Source organism: Naegleria fowleri (genome assembly GCF_008403515.1).
Source record: "Naegleria fowleri strain ATCC 30894 chromosome Unknown tig2, whole genome shotgun sequence".
In the NCBI taxonomy this organism is placed as follows: domain Eukaryota; phylum Heterolobosea; class Eutetramitea; order Acrasida; family Naegleriidae; genus Naegleria; species Naegleria fowleri.
The window spans coordinates 77,902-95,929 of record NW_025407934.1 but is presented as its reverse complement, the minus strand read 5'-3'; the positions used below and the strand labels follow the sequence as shown (position 1 = coordinate 95,929).

General features: G+C 36.8%; 6 protein-coding genes across 6 annotated transcripts; 3 read left to right on the top strand and 3 right to left on the bottom strand.

Moving 5' to 3' along the window:
- Positions 1–3: 3 nt before the first annotated feature.
- On the top strand, positions 4–915 carry FDP41_000310 (uncharacterized protein; the record flags this gene model as incomplete). The annotated part of the gene is made up of 2 exons (XM_044706367.1): positions 4–383; positions 567–915. 2 exons carry the CDS (start codon positions 4–6, stop codon positions 913–915), a joined length of 729 nt encoding a protein of 242 aa, XP_044569124.1.
- Positions 916–1,127: 212 nt separating this feature from the next.
- Positions 1,128–2,300, bottom strand: FDP41_000309 (uncharacterized protein; the record flags this gene model as incomplete). Its single annotated transcript, XM_044706355.1, has 1 exon — positions 1,128–2,300. One exon carries the CDS (start codon positions 2,298–2,300, stop codon positions 1,128–1,130), a length of 1,173 nt encoding a protein of 390 aa, XP_044569123.1.
- Positions 2,301–3,066: 766 nt separating this feature from the next.
- On the bottom strand, positions 3,067–4,668 carry FDP41_000308 (uncharacterized protein; the record flags this gene model as incomplete). Its single annotated transcript, XM_044706344.1, has 2 exons — positions 3,067–4,321; positions 4,502–4,668. 2 exons carry the CDS (start codon positions 4,666–4,668, stop codon positions 3,067–3,069), a joined length of 1,422 nt encoding a protein of 473 aa, XP_044569122.1.
- Positions 4,669–7,209: 2,541 nt separating this feature from the next.
- Positions 7,210–8,829, top strand: FDP41_000307 (uncharacterized protein; the record flags this gene model as incomplete). Its single annotated transcript, XM_044706333.1, has 1 exon — positions 7,210–8,829. The coding sequence occupies one exon, from the start codon at positions 7,210–7,212 to the stop codon at positions 8,827–8,829; it is 1,620 nt and encodes a 539-aa protein (XP_044569121.1).
- Positions 8,830–9,333: 504 nt separating this feature from the next.
- FDP41_000306 (uncharacterized protein) lies at positions 9,334–11,663 on the top strand (the record flags this gene model as incomplete). Its single annotated transcript, XM_044706322.1, has 5 exons — positions 9,334–9,861; positions 9,981–10,497; positions 10,643–10,769; positions 10,859–10,870; positions 10,949–11,663. 5 exons carry the CDS (start codon positions 9,334–9,336, stop codon positions 11,661–11,663), a joined length of 1,899 nt encoding a protein of 632 aa, XP_044569120.1.
- A 58-nt stretch (positions 11,664–11,721) lies between these two features.
- On the bottom strand, positions 11,722–17,998 carry FDP41_000305 (uncharacterized protein; the record flags this gene model as incomplete). The annotated part of the gene is made up of 2 exons (XM_044706311.1): positions 11,722–17,620; positions 17,820–17,998. The coding sequence occupies 2 exons, from the start codon at positions 17,996–17,998 to the stop codon at positions 11,722–11,724; spliced, it is 6,078 nt and encodes a 2,025-aa protein (XP_044569119.1).
- Positions 17,999–18,028: the final 30 nt, after the last annotated feature.

The window sequence follows — 18,028 nt, the reverse complement described above, 5'->3', positions numbered from 1 at the left end:
AAAATGAATTTATGGATGATGGTGGCCATTCTGCTGGCCGTGTGTGTGATTGGATTGTTGTTGGCCCGATTTCTCTTCAAGACAGTGGGCCTCCGAAGAGGAAATGCCTTGATGGTGATCGGATTGAGTGATTCCGGAAAAACATGTTTGTTTTATAAATTGAAAGATGGAAAGGTGGTGAATACGCACACAAGTGTGAAGGAGAATTATGGAAAGTTTGTTCCCAAGTTGATTCAAGGAATTCCGGAGAAGGAGATTGAAGTGGTGGATATTCCTGGACATTCAAGAGTGAGACAACAATTAATTAATCAATATTTACCAATTACTAAAAAGATTGCCTATGTGTTGGATGCTTCTGATTTTAATGCTTCAACCAATGCAGAGTAAGTATGAGGAAAATATTTTTTTCTAATTATTTCATGTTGGTAATATTGTATCTCATGTTATTCAATTTTTTGTGAACGACATGACATTCGATCCCATCTGCTGCTGAACTAATCTTGTGATTCATTATCTGAAATTATTCTGAATTGTATCATTATTTTTAATGAAATCATCAAATGTAGATTCCTGTACGATATTTTAACAAATAGAAAATTGATCGATCAATACAAGCCTGCAAGCTTTACCATTATTTGCAATAAGGCAGATATTGCCTTCTATGTCAAAAATCACATGAAGAGAGAATTGGAAAGAGAATTAACAACCATTCACAACACCAAGAAGCATCAACATCAATCCATTGATGAAGATGTCAATATTGCTCCATATCCACTCATGGAATCTAAGGAATTTTCATTTGAAAATTGGAGTGCATTTAGAAATATTCCAATTAATTTTGAATTTTGTTCTGTCACTAAGGAAAAGGATGAAACCTTCATTAAGATGATGGAAAATGTTGTGAGTGATTTGTAATTTGGTCAAGTCGTACATTTTTTAGAGCAACCATTCATTCATCATGAAGATATGGTTTAATTTTTGGAGTCCCAGTTCCAAATGAGCAATCCCAATTTTTTCAATTCCATCATTTCCCACCTCAACCTCTACAGATACTTTGACGCTCAGTTCAATATTCTTTCATTAATAATTTAATAATATATTAAAAATTGTTACAATAATGTACAACACTATTTACAGACGCTCTTTTGATATTTCAAAAATATTGATTGCCAATCATTCCTTTTATCTGTACTATAGGTGGAGGGTAATGAGGCATGCTTTGCATTGTGGATGCTGTATGGAGAGGAGACAGAAAAAAAGATGGAAAAATTGTTGGAAGGCGAGGTGACCACGTGGTCATCGTTCCTTGAGCCCACACTCGACGTTGAGGTGGAAGAAGACAACATGGCTGTATGATGAGAATTGTTATCCGAGTAGCCACCGTTATTAGTAGCAGGTGAAAAAAAGTGAATAGGCTGAATTTCTATAACAAATTTTTCAATATCTTCAGCTGATATCTTGTTTGCATCAATGTTTTTGTCAAAATATATCATTCTCTCAACTTCTTGTATCAGTGTCGAATATTCTTGATTGGCAGTAATATTTTCACATTGTGAGCATTGATGATACAAATAATAAATGGCCTTACTTAGCTGGCCAAGCTTAAAGTGACACTTTGCCAGTTGAAAACAAATTTGATAGTACAAATAAAGGTAATAATTATCACTCTCCTCTATATGAACAGGAGTGACTTGCTGCGATGGCTCTACTTTGACAAGTGACCGCTCCTCATGTCCACCCACAAGAGCAGTACTCTCGTTGTGACCTTTTCCTAGTATTGTTTTGGTATCTGAGTTTGATCGTGATTTGTGTTTCTTATTTTTTTGCTTGGAATTTGAGACTTGATGCTTTTCCTGCGTTGATGATAACGTTGTTGTTGTCACGGATGATACTGCTAAATTATCATGTCGTTGATGTTGTTCTTGTGATTGTTTTGCTTGGTGATGCAATGATTGTTGTGTCGACGGCACAGATTGTTTCTCTTGTTGAGAGGCCAACTCCGACTCTACTAGATTTTTACATTCAAGAAAGCTTTCCAGAGCATGAAAATATTTTCCTTGATTATACCTCGAAACACTCATTGCATATAATTCCTTGACCTTGTGGTAGGAATTTACGACCATTTGATGATGATGTTCCGATGATGATAAAGATGATGATAATGAGGATGGTTTTCCGTTACTAGTCATTGTCGTTGGAGGTGCCAGATTACCATTCAGAGTTTGCTCTCTCTCACTACTACTATTGCAACCGTTATTCGGAGGATGATGATTCCTTGATGATGATGCCGTTGTGGTCATGATGAGCATGTTGTTGTGATTACTAACAAACACACACACAAGGGTATGTATTCAATTTCTGAAAGCGTACAATAATGTTGGTGATGGAGTAGGTTACTTTCGGGATGAAACCGATCCTGAAGAATTTCTTAGGTTCTATAACCAACAAGGAGTCTAAAATTAGAGTCGTGATGATCACCAAGCTTGATCTTGCCAATATTATATAGAATGAGAAAATGAAACCTTTTTTAATGTACAATGATTCGGATATGCAATAACAATTAATTGAAGGAAGATGAATGGGTAGATGAAAGATTTCAAGTCTAGCCGATCGGTTAGATGGGATGAAAAAGATTATTCCGAGTTAATATACTCTCTCCGAAATTGTTCCGGTCGAATATTTTTTTTTTAAGAGTTCACTTTTCGAGAGATTCTCAGAATTGATCAAAGAAGAAATTATGACGACGAGAAAGAGATCAAAATTTTGTCAGTCACAGGACACAAGAGTGTTTGATTGTTGTTGTTGTTGTTTTTGGATATAGGTATTGGGAACAGCAGCGATTCATCAAAACGTTTGATTATATTACATGATACATAAAATTTCATGAAAAGAGAGAACACTCTGCTCGGACCCATTATTCACACGTGGATAAGAATTCACACGAGTGGATTCCACAACAATGAGAATTCAGTTTCATGAAAATTTGAATAATTCCGGTTCATGCAAAGGTCATCCTTTCACAAAAGTGCATCTGATCTGTTGACATTCGCACACTCACACTGTCACTCAATGCAAATTCAAAGCAATGTCAATATCTTCAATTTTTCGTTCCTTCGGTAACACAAATCTCTTCTTTCTGAATCGTTTATATCCTAAACAATTCAACCAAATGATTGGGAATAATAACACTCCCAACACTAAATAAACCGTCCACATAATATTCATACTGGATAACATTCCAACACAACCTGAATCCACAACATTGACAAACGATTGTCCCACATGGCTACAATTATTATAGGTCATGAAAGTTGGAATAAGATCGTCATGAAAGAGATAAATGGTGTTGACTGATTTTTGAACATTGGCTTTGGTTTGTGGATTTGCTTGAACATAGTCAATGTTGACAGCACTACTCAAGTTGGCATAGACAATGTTAAAATATCGTTTTCGAGGATCATCTTTGGTTAATTGTTGATTCAAACTTGCAATCATTGTGTCAATGAGTGACATGTCAATTCCACTATTTGCCACTAAAACACTTTGATTGGAGCATTTGGAAAAGATCTGAACGAGAGACGAGATTTGTTTCACAAGATCAGAATTTCCAGTATTATTGGAGTATTGACCTTGTAAATAACGATCTGCTGTGGCACACATGTCTTGTGTGACAACTGCAAATGCAAAATGTAAAGTGTACAGAATCCAGCAACACACAAGCATCATGTAACCAAATCTTACACCATACGCAGCAAATTCTTTCCAATGAGTCAATCCACTCAATAATCCCAATAAAGGAACAAATAAAATCACCAATGCGATGAGCATCAATAAAAAGTATCGAATGAAATTCATGTGACGAATTTCTTTGGTTAGAGTACTAGTTGCATTCATACTCGCTTGTTGCTGAGCCATTAATGAGCTAATATCTGTCAATTGAGCATTAGAACCAGAGGCTACTTGAATTCGATTTGTCACAATTTGCAATTCAATCGATTGATTAAACATGGTGTTGAGTCCAGATTTAAAATTCGAACGACCATATTCGAATGCATTATTAAAGATAACATTTCCAATAATTAACAAGACCACAAGTCCAGTCACCACAAGAAGCGCCACACCAATCAGAATTTTTAGTGTGAACACTTGACACATGCCATAAGGTTCTTTTCTTGGTTCTCGTCCGTAGAAGAATTGTTTGGTTGGTTCAACACCTCCGAAACATCCAAATGCACGGAATGTATCGCAACAGAGTAACATTAAAATTGCAATAATGCTCAAAATACCTCCTCCCAATGCCAATGTACCAATTCCTTGCCAACTGTTCACCAAAATGTTGAAAAGTTTTCCAAGTTGTCAATCAATGAAATACAACATGTCAATGAATGTCAATGTAATGTTATTTGTCCACATGATGCATGATTATCAAATCGTAATCGATGCACAAATGTTAAATCAAAAATCAAACACTCCAACAACATAGAGTATTATTCATACTTACTAGTCCGAACTCTCAGGATCAAATGTATCTGGAGCTATGGTACCATGAAAAGTCATTCTCACCAAATTCATCTTCAACGATGCAATTTGTTTACTAATACTGTAAAATGGATTGTAAGTTTCAGAGCTTGGATTGGCTCGGGAATCATTCGATGCAGCAACATTCATGAGAGAGAGGAAACGTGATTGATAGAGTGTAGTGGAAGAAGAGTCGTGAATCGGGTTGCGTTCGGAATTTTCGAGGGGAAAGGAGGACCTGCCAATTGTCAAAGGTCCTTGAGCTTGAACAAAGAAGAAATAATTTAATGGAGTAGTACTATCAGCTGTTGATAATAATGTTGAAGAAGACCATGATGATGATGGTGATGTATTATGTACTGCACCACTTTGATGGTTTCCAAAAAAGGAAAACCATGAGGTGCGGATGACCAACAACAATAACAACGATAAAGACAAGAATATTCTCAATAACGATGTCTTTGAAATCAATGAGCTTTTCCTTATCGTTGTCGTTTTCATACTAATCCTTGTTTTTGAATCAAAGTCTTCAAGTTTTTCTTCAAGGTGATGAAAATCATGATGCGAATCTTGATGATTCCAACAACAAGTTGTATTCGTCGTCATGATGGAAATGTAATGATCCATTAATGATGATGATGATGAATGAGAGTGATGATTCAATGAAGAAGCCTTTGGGTGTGTCGTGAGTGAAGAACGCCAAGAAGAACACTGCGCCGAATCATTATCAGTGTGTGGACATGACGAAGACATTCTTTTTGTTGTAATTTTCAGAGAGATGACGTGAGACAAATGAGCAAGGAAGTAGAAGGCGATGAATTAAAAAAGAGCATGAACGGTCAAGCAAGAACTCGAGAGAGTTCGAACACACAATGAATGAATAAATACTTGGATTTCGAGAGTTTTGGTTATCGTGCGACGACGTTTGAATTCAGTAGAGAGGTCACTTTGTGTGGAAATATAGAGCACAACAAGACACCAATGTTCATGTGGTTGGATTAGTATTGTTAGGTGGAAGGATGTTTGAGTTTTTGAAGAGCAGTTACAGAGCTAGCACTCGACTGTTAGTGTGTCATCCTCTTTAAGAGCGAATTCTTGGGTGACTTTTCCAACAGATGGAGAAATACACAGAAACAAATGTTGTATTCATTGAACTTGTTTTTTATTATTAACCTACAAGAGGTTGTTTGTAATACTACTTGTGAGTGTGTGGATCCAACTCAAAAGTCCTTATGAGTTGTAAGTTATTTGATTGTGTGTTTGAATATTACATGGTAAGAGATAATACAAATACATATAATTGTTGTTGTTTTGGTACAGGTTGAAAGAGTTCTATGAATTTAAAAGATGAAGGCCAACAAAGCCAACAAACAGAAAACCATCAATCCGACAATTCCACCATTCATCACGGAAGAGGCTCCACCAACCATTTCGGAAGGATAATATTGAGCAGAGGTTTGTTGAGTACCAAAGAACATGATCATACAGACCATCATGGCAACGAGAGCAATCAAGGTTTGAGCGTTCATTTTGTATATTCTGTTGTGGTGGTAGTGGTTTTTGAATGAAAGAAGAGTAGAGCAATAGTGAATTACAACAGTTGAGGTTGTTGTTGTCGTTGATATTGTTGTTGTTTTGTTGTTTTTTGTTGTTGTTGAAGAAACGTTAATGGAGGAGAAGGCTGTTCAATTTATATTCTCACTCAATCGGTCTCTCGGGGTGTGTTCAATGCTCCTCCTCTATCGAAAGATGTTATTTCTACATCTCTCTATATTTTAGTGTTGAGGTATCCTTCCAAGAACAACGACCCCTCAATGTGTATTTCCATTCGTTGCCAAAGGTTCCTTTTTTTGAAAGCCTGTTACTGTACTGGGAACTTGCGAATGAAAATGAAGCGCAAAAGTATATTCAAAGCTATAAACAACTCGAAGAAGGTTGGAGTTTTCTTCTTTCTTTCGAAAATACTACCGCTCCCAGAGATAGAGATGAATAGACAGCAACAGAGAGCCCCATGAATTTCCCAAATGGTGGATGGAATTTATGAATCATCTATTGACTTCAAAAGGTTGTCATTTGTTTTTGCCATATTCAACTGCAGGTTGATTTTTCAAGCCAAAAGATGCTTGGAATGGGTGTTATATTTGCGTTTTAATATTCACAACCTTCCAAAGAGTTCGGTATCAAAAGTAGCCAAAAAGAGGGAGTTAAATATAAGAATTAAAGAGACTTTTACAAAAAATTTACGGTATGACAACCGTAAACGTTTACAGTAAACCTTACAAAGATGAGAGGAGATAATATTGATTCAGAAGTGCGACCATAACGATCGAAGAATTTCATTATTAATTAAATCGAGATGAGAGAGAAAAGTGACTTGTCCAGCAGGCTTCTTCCATTGAACACTACTTCTCAAAATTAACCTCCTTTTCAACCACCTCTGAAAAATGTTCACGAATTATTTTCAATGACCTTTCCTCTCAAGAGTGTCTCAATTCGACTTTGAAAAACTAAACTCCTCACTACGCACCTGCTGTTGTTGTTGTTGATTGTTAATTTGGAATTTCCATAAGCCACTCTTGTCATGACTGAGTCGGAACGAGAGGATTCTTTTCGAGCATTGCTTTCAAAAAAACTCAAACCTCCACTTGTTGCAATTGTCAATCATCAACCATCATCACCACCACCATTAGGATGAATCCATCCACTGCCACTTCCGATAGGATTACTACTCATAGTAGCAGTGATTGTGGTGGCTCCAATGTTTCAAAGATTCATCCACAAACGGCGGTTCTTGTTTCAACAAGTAGTACCACCTATCATAGGGAGGGCCACACAATTTTCAAGAAGGACGTTTTCAACAACAGTTCTTTTGGAGAGGCCACTTGTGGTTGTTTTGGTTGTCATACTGAACATTCACCAATCGATCGGAAAGAAGAAAATGAAAAGCAACTATCATCATTACCAATTTCAGAACAAGTAACAAGACACATTTCAACTCATTCAACAACAACAACTGCAACCACTCATTCAACAACATTAATCACAGCTCCACCAATGACCGAAAAAGGAAAGGAATTTTGTTTGATGTTAATCGATCGATTATTGGAAGAATCTGATTTAAAAATTAAATCATTACATTCTAAAGGTGGTGTTGGACATTTAAATGAAGATGCATCTTGTCAATCTAATATTAAATTTAAATCATTACATTCTAAAGGTGGTGAAGATGCATCCTGTCAATCTAATATTCAGGATCCTCTTAACAATATTTCTCGGTGCTGCTGTTGTTGTGACAACAAGGAATCAATATCGAATCAATGGATGTCAACCATTACAAGAGAACATTGGCCTCAATACATCACAATTTGTGGAATTGGAAGTTTAATGTCAGAAAAATCAGCAAAACGAACATTTCCAGAATTACACAATTTTCGAAAAGTGATTGTTAAGGGCCATCTTCGAACCTTTAATCTAGTTGCCATTTCGAGTTTACCTTTTGGAGATTTGGAAAAGAGAAAAGTGGCCTCCGTGGCTGCAGCTTCATACGATGAAGTGGATGACAAAGTTTGTCAGAAAATCATTGAAAGACAACAAAAGCATTATGAGAAAATTGGAAATTTGAAAAAACGACAACAAATTCAACGAGCGCAAGACATTGAAATGTATTGCACTGCATTTGAAGTTCCACTCTCTGAGGAGATTTGGTATGCATTCATGACCAGAGAACATCGATATCGACTGAAATTTGTGACACTCGATCAAGAATTTAAGAATAACACGTTTGTGACAAGTTGTTACTGTGCAAGGGGTACCTGTGGCATTTTCACCGATAAAGACCATTCATGTGGGTGCTGCAATTGTTCTGTGACCTTTCAAAATCAACTCGTATCTTGTGGATGCAAAGCATTGATGTGCTGTCAATACAATGATGATCTTTACAAAACTGAGAGATGTGTGACCTATGAAAATGAATATCACGAAAGAGTGGCTCGTCATTATAGTGGAAGAATATGGTACCATACCAAGGACGTGTATTTGGAACGACAAGAATGCACTACTACTTGCCCAACTATAATCAATGAAACTTCTGTCACAAGTCACTCCAAACCAAACATGGAAATTCCAATCAAACCCATCTCAAAATACCTTGATTTATGTCTCAATGCGGCATTAGAATTAGGACCAGACGTGTTACAAAATTTCATGTATACCAGTATTCTCGCGGATGGTCAAACATTGATGGAAGATTATGTGAAAACTGAAGAACCAGAACTTTACGAAAAGTATTCAAAATATTATTATTATATGTAAAAGTTCCAAATTTCAAATGGAACATCTCCAAAACAACCATGGTATTGACTACATTTTCAAGAATTTAAATGCTGTCACTCATCATATTCTCTTCAATTCTGCATCTCGTTAATTGAGACGAACGATCGAGAAGTGGTTTTGAATGCCGTAAGAAACTACAGTCCTTTTCTGGAGTATGCAGGTCAAAGGATGAAATGACATGATCAACAAATTGGAATCGATCAAACATGGAGGTTTGAATTTCAAAGTATACTTCCCAAGATCTTTAAATTGACAATTCATTCTTATTATTGAAGCTGTAAAATATAGACCACGTGTCTTTCTCTTTAATGTACCTAAAGAAATTGCGATGGATGACAAAGAATTTGTCAAGATGACAAGTAATGAAACAGTCCAACTTTCCAAATTATCCTCTCATTCATGGTGCCTCATGAATTTCAAAACTGAACCTTCTTAATTTCCAAATATAGTCACAAAGAAATAATTAAAATTTAAAAAAAAAAAATGAATCACACACAAGCAACTGTGGAAGAAGAATTATTTCAGAATTTGTGTGCCTTGTTTCCTCATCTTGAAACAGAGCTCATTGAATCCGTGATGGAACAGTGCAGTAATGAGGAAGAGGCATGTATTGAATTGTTAGTGGATATTACTGCTGATGATGAGGAAGAAGAAACTTTGGTTGAACACATGATTCATACTGTTGTACCACATGTACTTTCTGGAAGTAGTACATTGGTACCTCTAAATCATTCCCAAGTGAATGATGATGATGATCATTATCGGAATGAAGATGGTTTTGAAAATCATGAGGAAGAAGAGGTGATTGATGAGAAGGAAAGAGGAGTTGAATTTAAAAACGAGAATGAATCATCTTCGTATCAAAGAAGGATCTCTAAATCAGGAAGAGCAAAAAAATTATTTACCATTTTGAGAGGTCATGAAATTTTGGATGAGATGGAAAGGGAGTTGTCTGTGGTGAGCACTATTTTACCTGTGCAAACAAAGTATCAGACAGATGCTATTTTAAAAGTATGTTTCAGAAATGGTCCAACTTGATTTTTAATTTTATTCTATTTATTGATGATCTACCATATATTTTGGAATCATCTATCCATCGATGAATTGAATGGACAATCCTAATGACCTAGATCTACAAATGGAATACAGAAAAATTAATTCAAGATTATGGTGAGCTTGGAATTGATGGAATTCTTTCTAAATGCGGACTATTAGTCAACAAATCAGAAGATGACACTCAAGACCATCATGTATCTTGTTGTGACTCTTGCTTTAGCGAAAATGTGACACTTATAAAGAATGACATTTGTGGTCACGAATTTTGTGAAGACTGCTGGAGAAGTTATGTGGAAGCCAGTATTTCACAAGGTCTTCTTAATGGTAACAAGATTAATTGTATGGCTTTTGGATGCAATGCAACCATCACTGAAGAATTCATGATGTCATTTGTCAGTGATAAGTTTAACGAAATGTTTTTGAAAACAAAAATCGATTTATTTGTTGCCAATAATCACAGATTGCGATGGTGTGTGACTCCAAACTGTGAAGGCTGTATTAAGAAGCTCTGCGACGAGAATCTGTATTATGTTCATTGTGATTGTGATGCTGAATTTTGTTTTCATTGTGGAGAAGAACCTCATTTTCCAGGTTTGTACTTTTACAAAATATTATCTTTAACCTTAATTAACATTATTATTCACCTTTTTGTTACTATAATAATTGTTATATGCTTAATCGTATGATCGCAATAATAATATCAATATTGTTGAACTTTTGTAAATTTATTGTGTAGCTTCTTGTTCCATGTTCCAGAAATTCCGCCAAATTGGACAAGATGTTTCACGAAATGTGGAATTCATTAAGAACACGAGTACTCAATGTCCAGGATGTAAAGTTTTTATTACCAAACATCAAGGATGGTAAGTTGATGATGATCTTTCCACTCATTTTCTTTTCAATAATAATATTCAACTTTTTGTAACTTTTCTTCAAATACTAATCTCTGCAGTGATCAAATGACGTAAGTGGAATGACCAAATGAATGAAATATTCAAATGTTCTCAAATCCTTTGTGATTAAACTTTTCTCTATCCAACAGATGTGCTCTCTGTCACACACGATTTTGTTATTCATGTGGTAAACAACATGGCTATGGAGTGATGTGTAGTGGCATCAAAGAACGAGGTAATTCAAAATATAACGATGAAGATTATTATATCGAGGAGATTCATACTCGATATCAATACAAATACAATCTCTACAAGCAATGGCTGATAGAACAGCAATCAAGCCAATACCTTTATAATTTGATTGTTTCAAGTCGATCGACAGCAACCTCACGATTTGGATATTGTGACAGCGATTTTAAATTTATGTTTGCAATGCTGTCCATGATTATCCGAACGCGACGATTGTTGAAGTCTTGTTCAGTATTTGCATTCTTTGCCTTTGGTTTGGATGTGTTTTTGAAAGAACATTCATTGACGAAAAAAGTTGATAAATCTCTCAAGCGAAATGTTGGAGAAAAGAAGAAGACTGAAAAAGCGAAACAAGTAATTCGCCACGATCTTCAAAACCTCAAGACTTATGGCTTCTTGTTTGATAGTCATTATGAGAGCTTGGAAAAATATGTGCAAGAATTATTGGGACATTTGCATGATTTTGTCGCCAAGGGCTTTGACGAAGCGAAACATATGTCGTTTGCTGGGTTTAAAATTCAGACAAACAAACTCACGGAGGTGGTCACAAAACAAACTGAGAATTTGCTCGAGACCATTAAACGAATGGAAATGAACGACCTTAAACAGCAGTAAAATGTCTTCTTGCCTTAACTCAAAATATTTATTTCAACTCAAGATCAAACTCACCTTATCACACAGTTTGTCTAACGTTTTGAAACATTTGTTCAATTTCAACTGAGCAATGAATGAAGGGCTTTTCCCAGAACTTGTAAATACTATTCTTAACAAGATCAATGAAAGTAATTAACAAACCCCAAGGATGTGGTCTACTGACAATTAATCTCTCAATAAGCACACGAGTAATTTGTTCCTGGATAATCTGTTCCTCACAGAAAAAGTTCAATAATACACAACTAAAGTAGTAGGTATGAATGTTTGGATATCTCAACTGATTAACCATTGCATTCAACACCAAATAACGACCTTCAAAGTCTAACTGGTGGAGCATTCTACGCAGAACTTCAGTTGCAAAGGAGTGCATACATTGTGATCGAGGATGTCTAGTTGTGCTTAATACTCCAACATGCAAAACGATTGAATTAATCAATGGAACGTTATAAGATGTTCCTCTCTCAGAAATTTCCTCTTGTGAGGTCAACTTAACCTTATTGACAATTTGATCTAAAAGAGAAATATCAGAATTAATAGAATACTTGTCAACTAATGATTCAAACAACTCCAACGGTAATTCTTTGGTAAAGTGTTTCGCATAGTCGCTCAAGATGGTTGGTTGTTCATTGATTTCAGGCAACTTTTCTATACTGACATCTTTAGCGAATGGATCAGGAAGTTTCATATGCCTTGGGAAGGCTGATAGAATGAGATTTCGCATTTGTATGCAAGTATTTGGAATAACATTGCATAATGAGACATGATAATCGCAAAGGAATTCTGGAAAGTCATGAAGAAGGATCAATAAAATCTTTAGAGCTGCCTTGTAGACAAGTTTGACTGGATTATTCAGCTGTCCGGCCTGCAAATATGGTTCCAAAAAATTAAACATTTCAACAATGAGATCATGGAACAAAGGTAAGCCCTTCTTGCAGCTTGGAGCAAGTATCTTTGGCATAAAGAAGCGATGAGAAATCAGTTCTAGCCAAGCAAAAACAAATGCTGGATTCTTGCTTGGTTTCAATACAAGCAACGCTTGCGCAAAGATACACAAAATTTCGGAATGAACCTCCAAATGCTTGTCATAGTTTTGGTGGAAATATTCTGCTCTGAATGAAGGTCCCATATAATAAGAAGGAGGAGGCAAATAGCTTCCAGCTTGAACGATCATACCTGACAGTAATCTTAAATAGATTCTCTGATTAAACTTGGTTTGTTGAAGTTCCATATCCTTCATGATTAATTGAATGATCAGATCAAGAACAATCTTAAATCTTGTAAGAGCCTTTGAGAAAAATTCAGGATCTATTTCATAGTGTTCACTTTGCTCAAAAATGAGTTTTCCAAGAAAATCACAAAGGCCATCAGCAAATTTAAATGTCTCTGGATAGGGCAAATTGACTCCAAATTTGTAGAAATGTTCTACAGCAGTTTCAATGTAAGGTCTAATGGTGTCTTCAAAAGATGCCACTTTTTTGTCAAACATATCGTTGAAATCCATGGCGATCATCTGTTTGTTTTCATTGGCCGTTTTGAATAGAGAAGCCCAAGTGTAGGATACATGGGTACGATCGTAATATGGAGTTGGGGTGTAAGGCATTTCAGATATGGAGAGATAGGTGACAAACTTCTTCAAATGTTGGTCTCTCACTGCATATTTTTCTGGAGTTTCAAAATCAGAAGCAACATTGAACAAAATGGTCAATGGATTGTCGTACAGATTGCTTGTTGCTTTTGCAGCTTGCTCTATAATGGAAGCATAGGTCATATAATCTGGATACTTTGACAAGTTTGATTGAACAAAGCTGAAGGACTTTGGAAGGTCTGCAACAGTGAGAGTACTCTTCAAAATAACCAATCTCTGAATCAGGCGCAAATAGAAAGGTATTGCGTTCTTGCTGTGGTTCAAATCAGCAACTAGAGCTAAAAGTTCATTGTCAAGAGTAACGAGATCTAATAAATCTACTCTGATTAGTGAAAGAGTAGCATTGTCGAGTTTTTGATTTGGAGCTAAAGCTTTCCAAAGATTAGTAACCTGAATCATGGATGATTCGCTTTCCATTTCTCGCAAAACGGAAAGAACCATAATACAAGCTTCCCTGATAATGTTGGTATCAGTTTCGTAAAGTTTGTAGAAAACATCCATGCAAAGAGACTCAGCAGTTTCTCCACCTTGAACCGATCTTCGAAGAATAGATCGAATCTTGTTTAAGCTGTCATAGAACCGGCTCTGGACAGGGACATAAGAAATGTTAGGTAGTTGTGTTTTAACCTGATGGATATACTCCATCATATTGGCGAATGCGAGCTTGGCTTGATCCACAGCGACATTAAATGGCAGCATGTCTTCTCTTGGTTCAAATAGAGTCTTTCTTTCAAAGTCTTCGTAAACTTGGATGTGACTTCTATGTAGGCCGCCTTTTGGAGCTAAAACCTCTGGTAATCTTTGAACAAAGGCTGGCATCGTATAGTTGGTGTAATTCATAACGGCGCCATTTGCATAGCTTTTTCTCAACTCAAGTTCGGATTGAAGAGCTTCTGCAATGTCCAGCATACCCTTATCTCGGGCTGCTTGGCCAACATATGCACAACCAACATTAACATTATCCGCACTAACATTTGTTACGATCTGTTCAATGACTGTCTTCACCTTTGGATCGCTTGGATTGATGGAAGCAGCCTCAAATAATGTTCTGAGGTGAGTTTGGAGATTATTCTTTAGAATGTCCTTGCAAGAAAAAGCAGCAAGTTTCGATGCAAGATTAGCAACCATCAAGTTAGCTGCTCGGTGCATTTTGTTGTAATCTGGCTCTGCAATAAAGTCCTTAATGATTGTTTCTGTAGTTGTACGGCAAGCAATGGTAACAGCTCGTTTCACAAACGGAGCTATAATTTCACGAATAGTTTGGTCAAGAGCAACTACAACAAGCTTTCTCAATTCTGGTTGTTCTTTGAAAATTGACAAATTTTCAGCAATTTTCACCTGATCTTGAAGATCGGTAATAATAATTCCAGTGTCGGTCACTTGTGAAATGTTGAACAACTTTTCTGATCGGCCAGGTGCAATTGGTGCGAGTGGCTCAACTGCAGTGGTTGGCCCATGAATATCTGGGTTGTTATATTTGAGTTGCGTTCTTCCTTGAAGCAGTGGGGCATAATCTTCTTTTTCCTTGTTTTGTTGCTCAACTTGAGAAATGGTAAGTTTTAAAGTTTTACACAACATTTCAACCTCAAACTTCAAGTTCAATTTCAACTCTGGAATTGCATGAATCTCAACCAAAAGAGATACAATACCCATAACCCATGGATTTGGAGGGGTAAACACCTTTGATTTGGCACAATGATTCAAAATTTTACAAACAAATGGAATGACCACAATGAGTCTTCCTCTTTCAAAGGCATCAAATAAAAGAGACTTCAAATCAAGGTCCTTATGAAGAACGGGCTTGTTCTTTGCCAAAGTTTGTAATCCTAGCCAGCTTCCCAAGTTCTTAAGAAGAGATCTTTCTGAAAGACTAGTGGTAATTCTCTCAGAGTGAAGCAACGCGTTGATAGCAATGTATGTCTGCTTTAAAACTTGCTTGTCGAGTTCTTCCAACTTCAAAGTGCTCAACATTTTTGCATAAACTAAATGGAAGTTGGGCTCCAAGCTAGCTCTGTTCACTACAAGATATCTTGCAACATATGGATACCAGTTTGGGGTCAGTACAATTTTCAGCTCGTTGCATTTCTCGTTGAGGTTAATTTGAGAGACATTGTTAATTGCAAAGATCATCTTCTCTGCCAACTCTGGTTCTGGGGCTTCAATTTCTTGTGTCGTGACGTTTTTGGTCAGAGTGCTAATATCCAACTGGAAGCCAATTCCAGGAGAGGCCTTCTCTTCGTCTTTTTTGGTTTTCGTTGGTGTTTGTGGATCAGCTGATGGTGTTAAGGCAGCTGATGGAGGAACTTGCGGGGTTGGAGATGTGGAAATTTGTGGAGGAGGAGTTGTACTAATGGAGGGTTGGAAAGCATTGGTGCCAAATTGTTGTTGCATTACATTTGGCTGAGGAGAGATGGATGTTGGAGGGGAAGAAATGCCAGTATTCTGAATGCCAGGCACTCCATATTGTTCGCTTGGTATTTGAGTCTCAATCAAGCTAAGGCTTTTAGCTACATATTGAGCAAGGTCTGGAATGTGTTGGAAGGCTTGTGGAATCTTTGTACGTAGATGAGCACAAAATTGTGGCCACTCAGAAACTCTTGTTTTGAATTGTGACAAGGCAATCAGACCAAATTGGAAAAGTTTGATATCAGGACTTGAAAGAGCTTGTAAAACGCAAATTAAGCCATACTTCAATGTTTTGGCAACAATAACATTATGTTGAATAATAAGTCCAAAGAGTTTGGCCATTACTCTTAATGAATTTTCAGGATATTGACTGAAGAATCGATACTCATCAAATAGATTATGAATCACACAGGCAAACATTTCTTGGTCGGCTCTAGTCTTTGAAAGCTTCATTTCCTTGAGTTTCTCAACACCAACTTCTACAGTAATTTCTCCATGGAACATGGAAAGGAAAAACTGATTAGTTTTGGTTTCAATCTCTGGAGAAAGTTGGAACTCGGTTGTTGCGATTTCACGTTTGAGATTCTCATCCAAAGCTTGATACAATTGATAGGCTTGCTCGAAAATTTCTGCAACTATCAAGTTTCTAGCCTTGTCGAGGCACTTGAAGAAGGTCTTTGCAATGTCCGAAGTGAAGGTTGCTTGTTGTTGAGAATTCTTGTCCTTGAGAGTTGGAATGGCATCTGTCAAATAGTTGATGACTTCCTGGACAAATTCATTGCCATGACGTTCCATGTTGTTGAGAAGCCATAATTCCAAGTTGAGATGGTCTCTCTTCGATGCCAAAATTGCAATTTCAATGGCGAAACGGAATGGTCTTGAATCCAGAATGGCATCAAGTATCTTCAATTCTTGAGCGATATCTAAAATCCTTCTGAGTTGTGTAGGATCTTTTCGGTATGTTTCCGAGAGAGTTGAAATGAGTAATGGTTGATTCACTTCAGAGAATTTGTGGAGCACAGAGAAAGAATTCTTATGAGGCTTGACAAAGATGGGTACAATTTGGGAAACAATTTCCTGGCGAAGTAAAATGTTGATTGGATTGCATTGAGCAAGAGCTAACAAGAATTGTTCTGGACACTGTCTCATTGGAGCTTCAAATAATCTCTTGATGGCATTCATATTCTCAATGTCTGCCAAATTTAACAAGGTTTCCACTAAATCTATTGTTCCCCAAGTTGTGTTTTGGTTTTTGTGAGAAGGTAGGAAGGAAATGTCGACATGACGAAGCTTATCTGACGAAAAGTCAATGATGTCAGGTGGAGCGTCCAAAGCGAGAAGAATGAATGAAAGTTGAGCATCATTGTTGCTCCACTTTCGGCAAACGAAAACATCCAGTGGTAATTTCTCTCCTGTAATCTTTTTGTAAATAGTAACAATCATTGCAAGGCCTTTTTGATCCTTTAACTTAAATCCAGTATGGTCCAAACATGCGACGACTTGTTTCCAGTTGAGGTCTTTTTGTTTCATTACGGTTACGAAGTTATCGAGATTCCATGATGATGCGTTTTCTTTGATTTCTACTTTTGAAGAGCCTATGGATTGAAGGAAGGAAACAATAGAGCCATGATCAGCTCGAGTTTGTAGTCCGGTGTGATTCATGGCCATCATACCTATTAATTCTCCAACTGTTCGCTCATTCATATTGGAACATGTTTCCACCACTCTACTGAAAGCGTCCACTGTGGACATGATGGTGTAACCCAAATCTTTAACGAGAGCACTCAAATTTGAGTCCGAGAATTCAGAGTTTTTATATTGTTGTTGTTGTTGTTGTTGTTGTTGTTGTTGTTGTATAATTTCGCTCCTTTTTTGTACCATTTTTGTTGTTGTATTAGGATAGAGTTGAAGATAATAATGAGAGGCGTCAGACAGGACGAGGATGATGATTCAATCGTGAAGGTGATAACAGGATGGTTGGTGATAGGACAGGATGGTGTGATGGCGGTAGTTGTAGCACAAGGATTTTTTTTAAAATTTTTTTTCAAAAAATAAGAAACACTTACCTTGCCGAATTCACTGCTGGCAAGACGTTTCCGAGAAGATGAAGGGAAGAGATTGAACCCGTTGTGCTGCTGCTGATACCACTCGTCATGAGTATCGATGATGATGATGATGAACCATTATGGTTGCCATGAGAGGGTAGAAGTAGAGGAAGAAGACTTACTGGAGGTTGTGGATGCATTTGATGAGAAGGATGATTGTCATGATGATG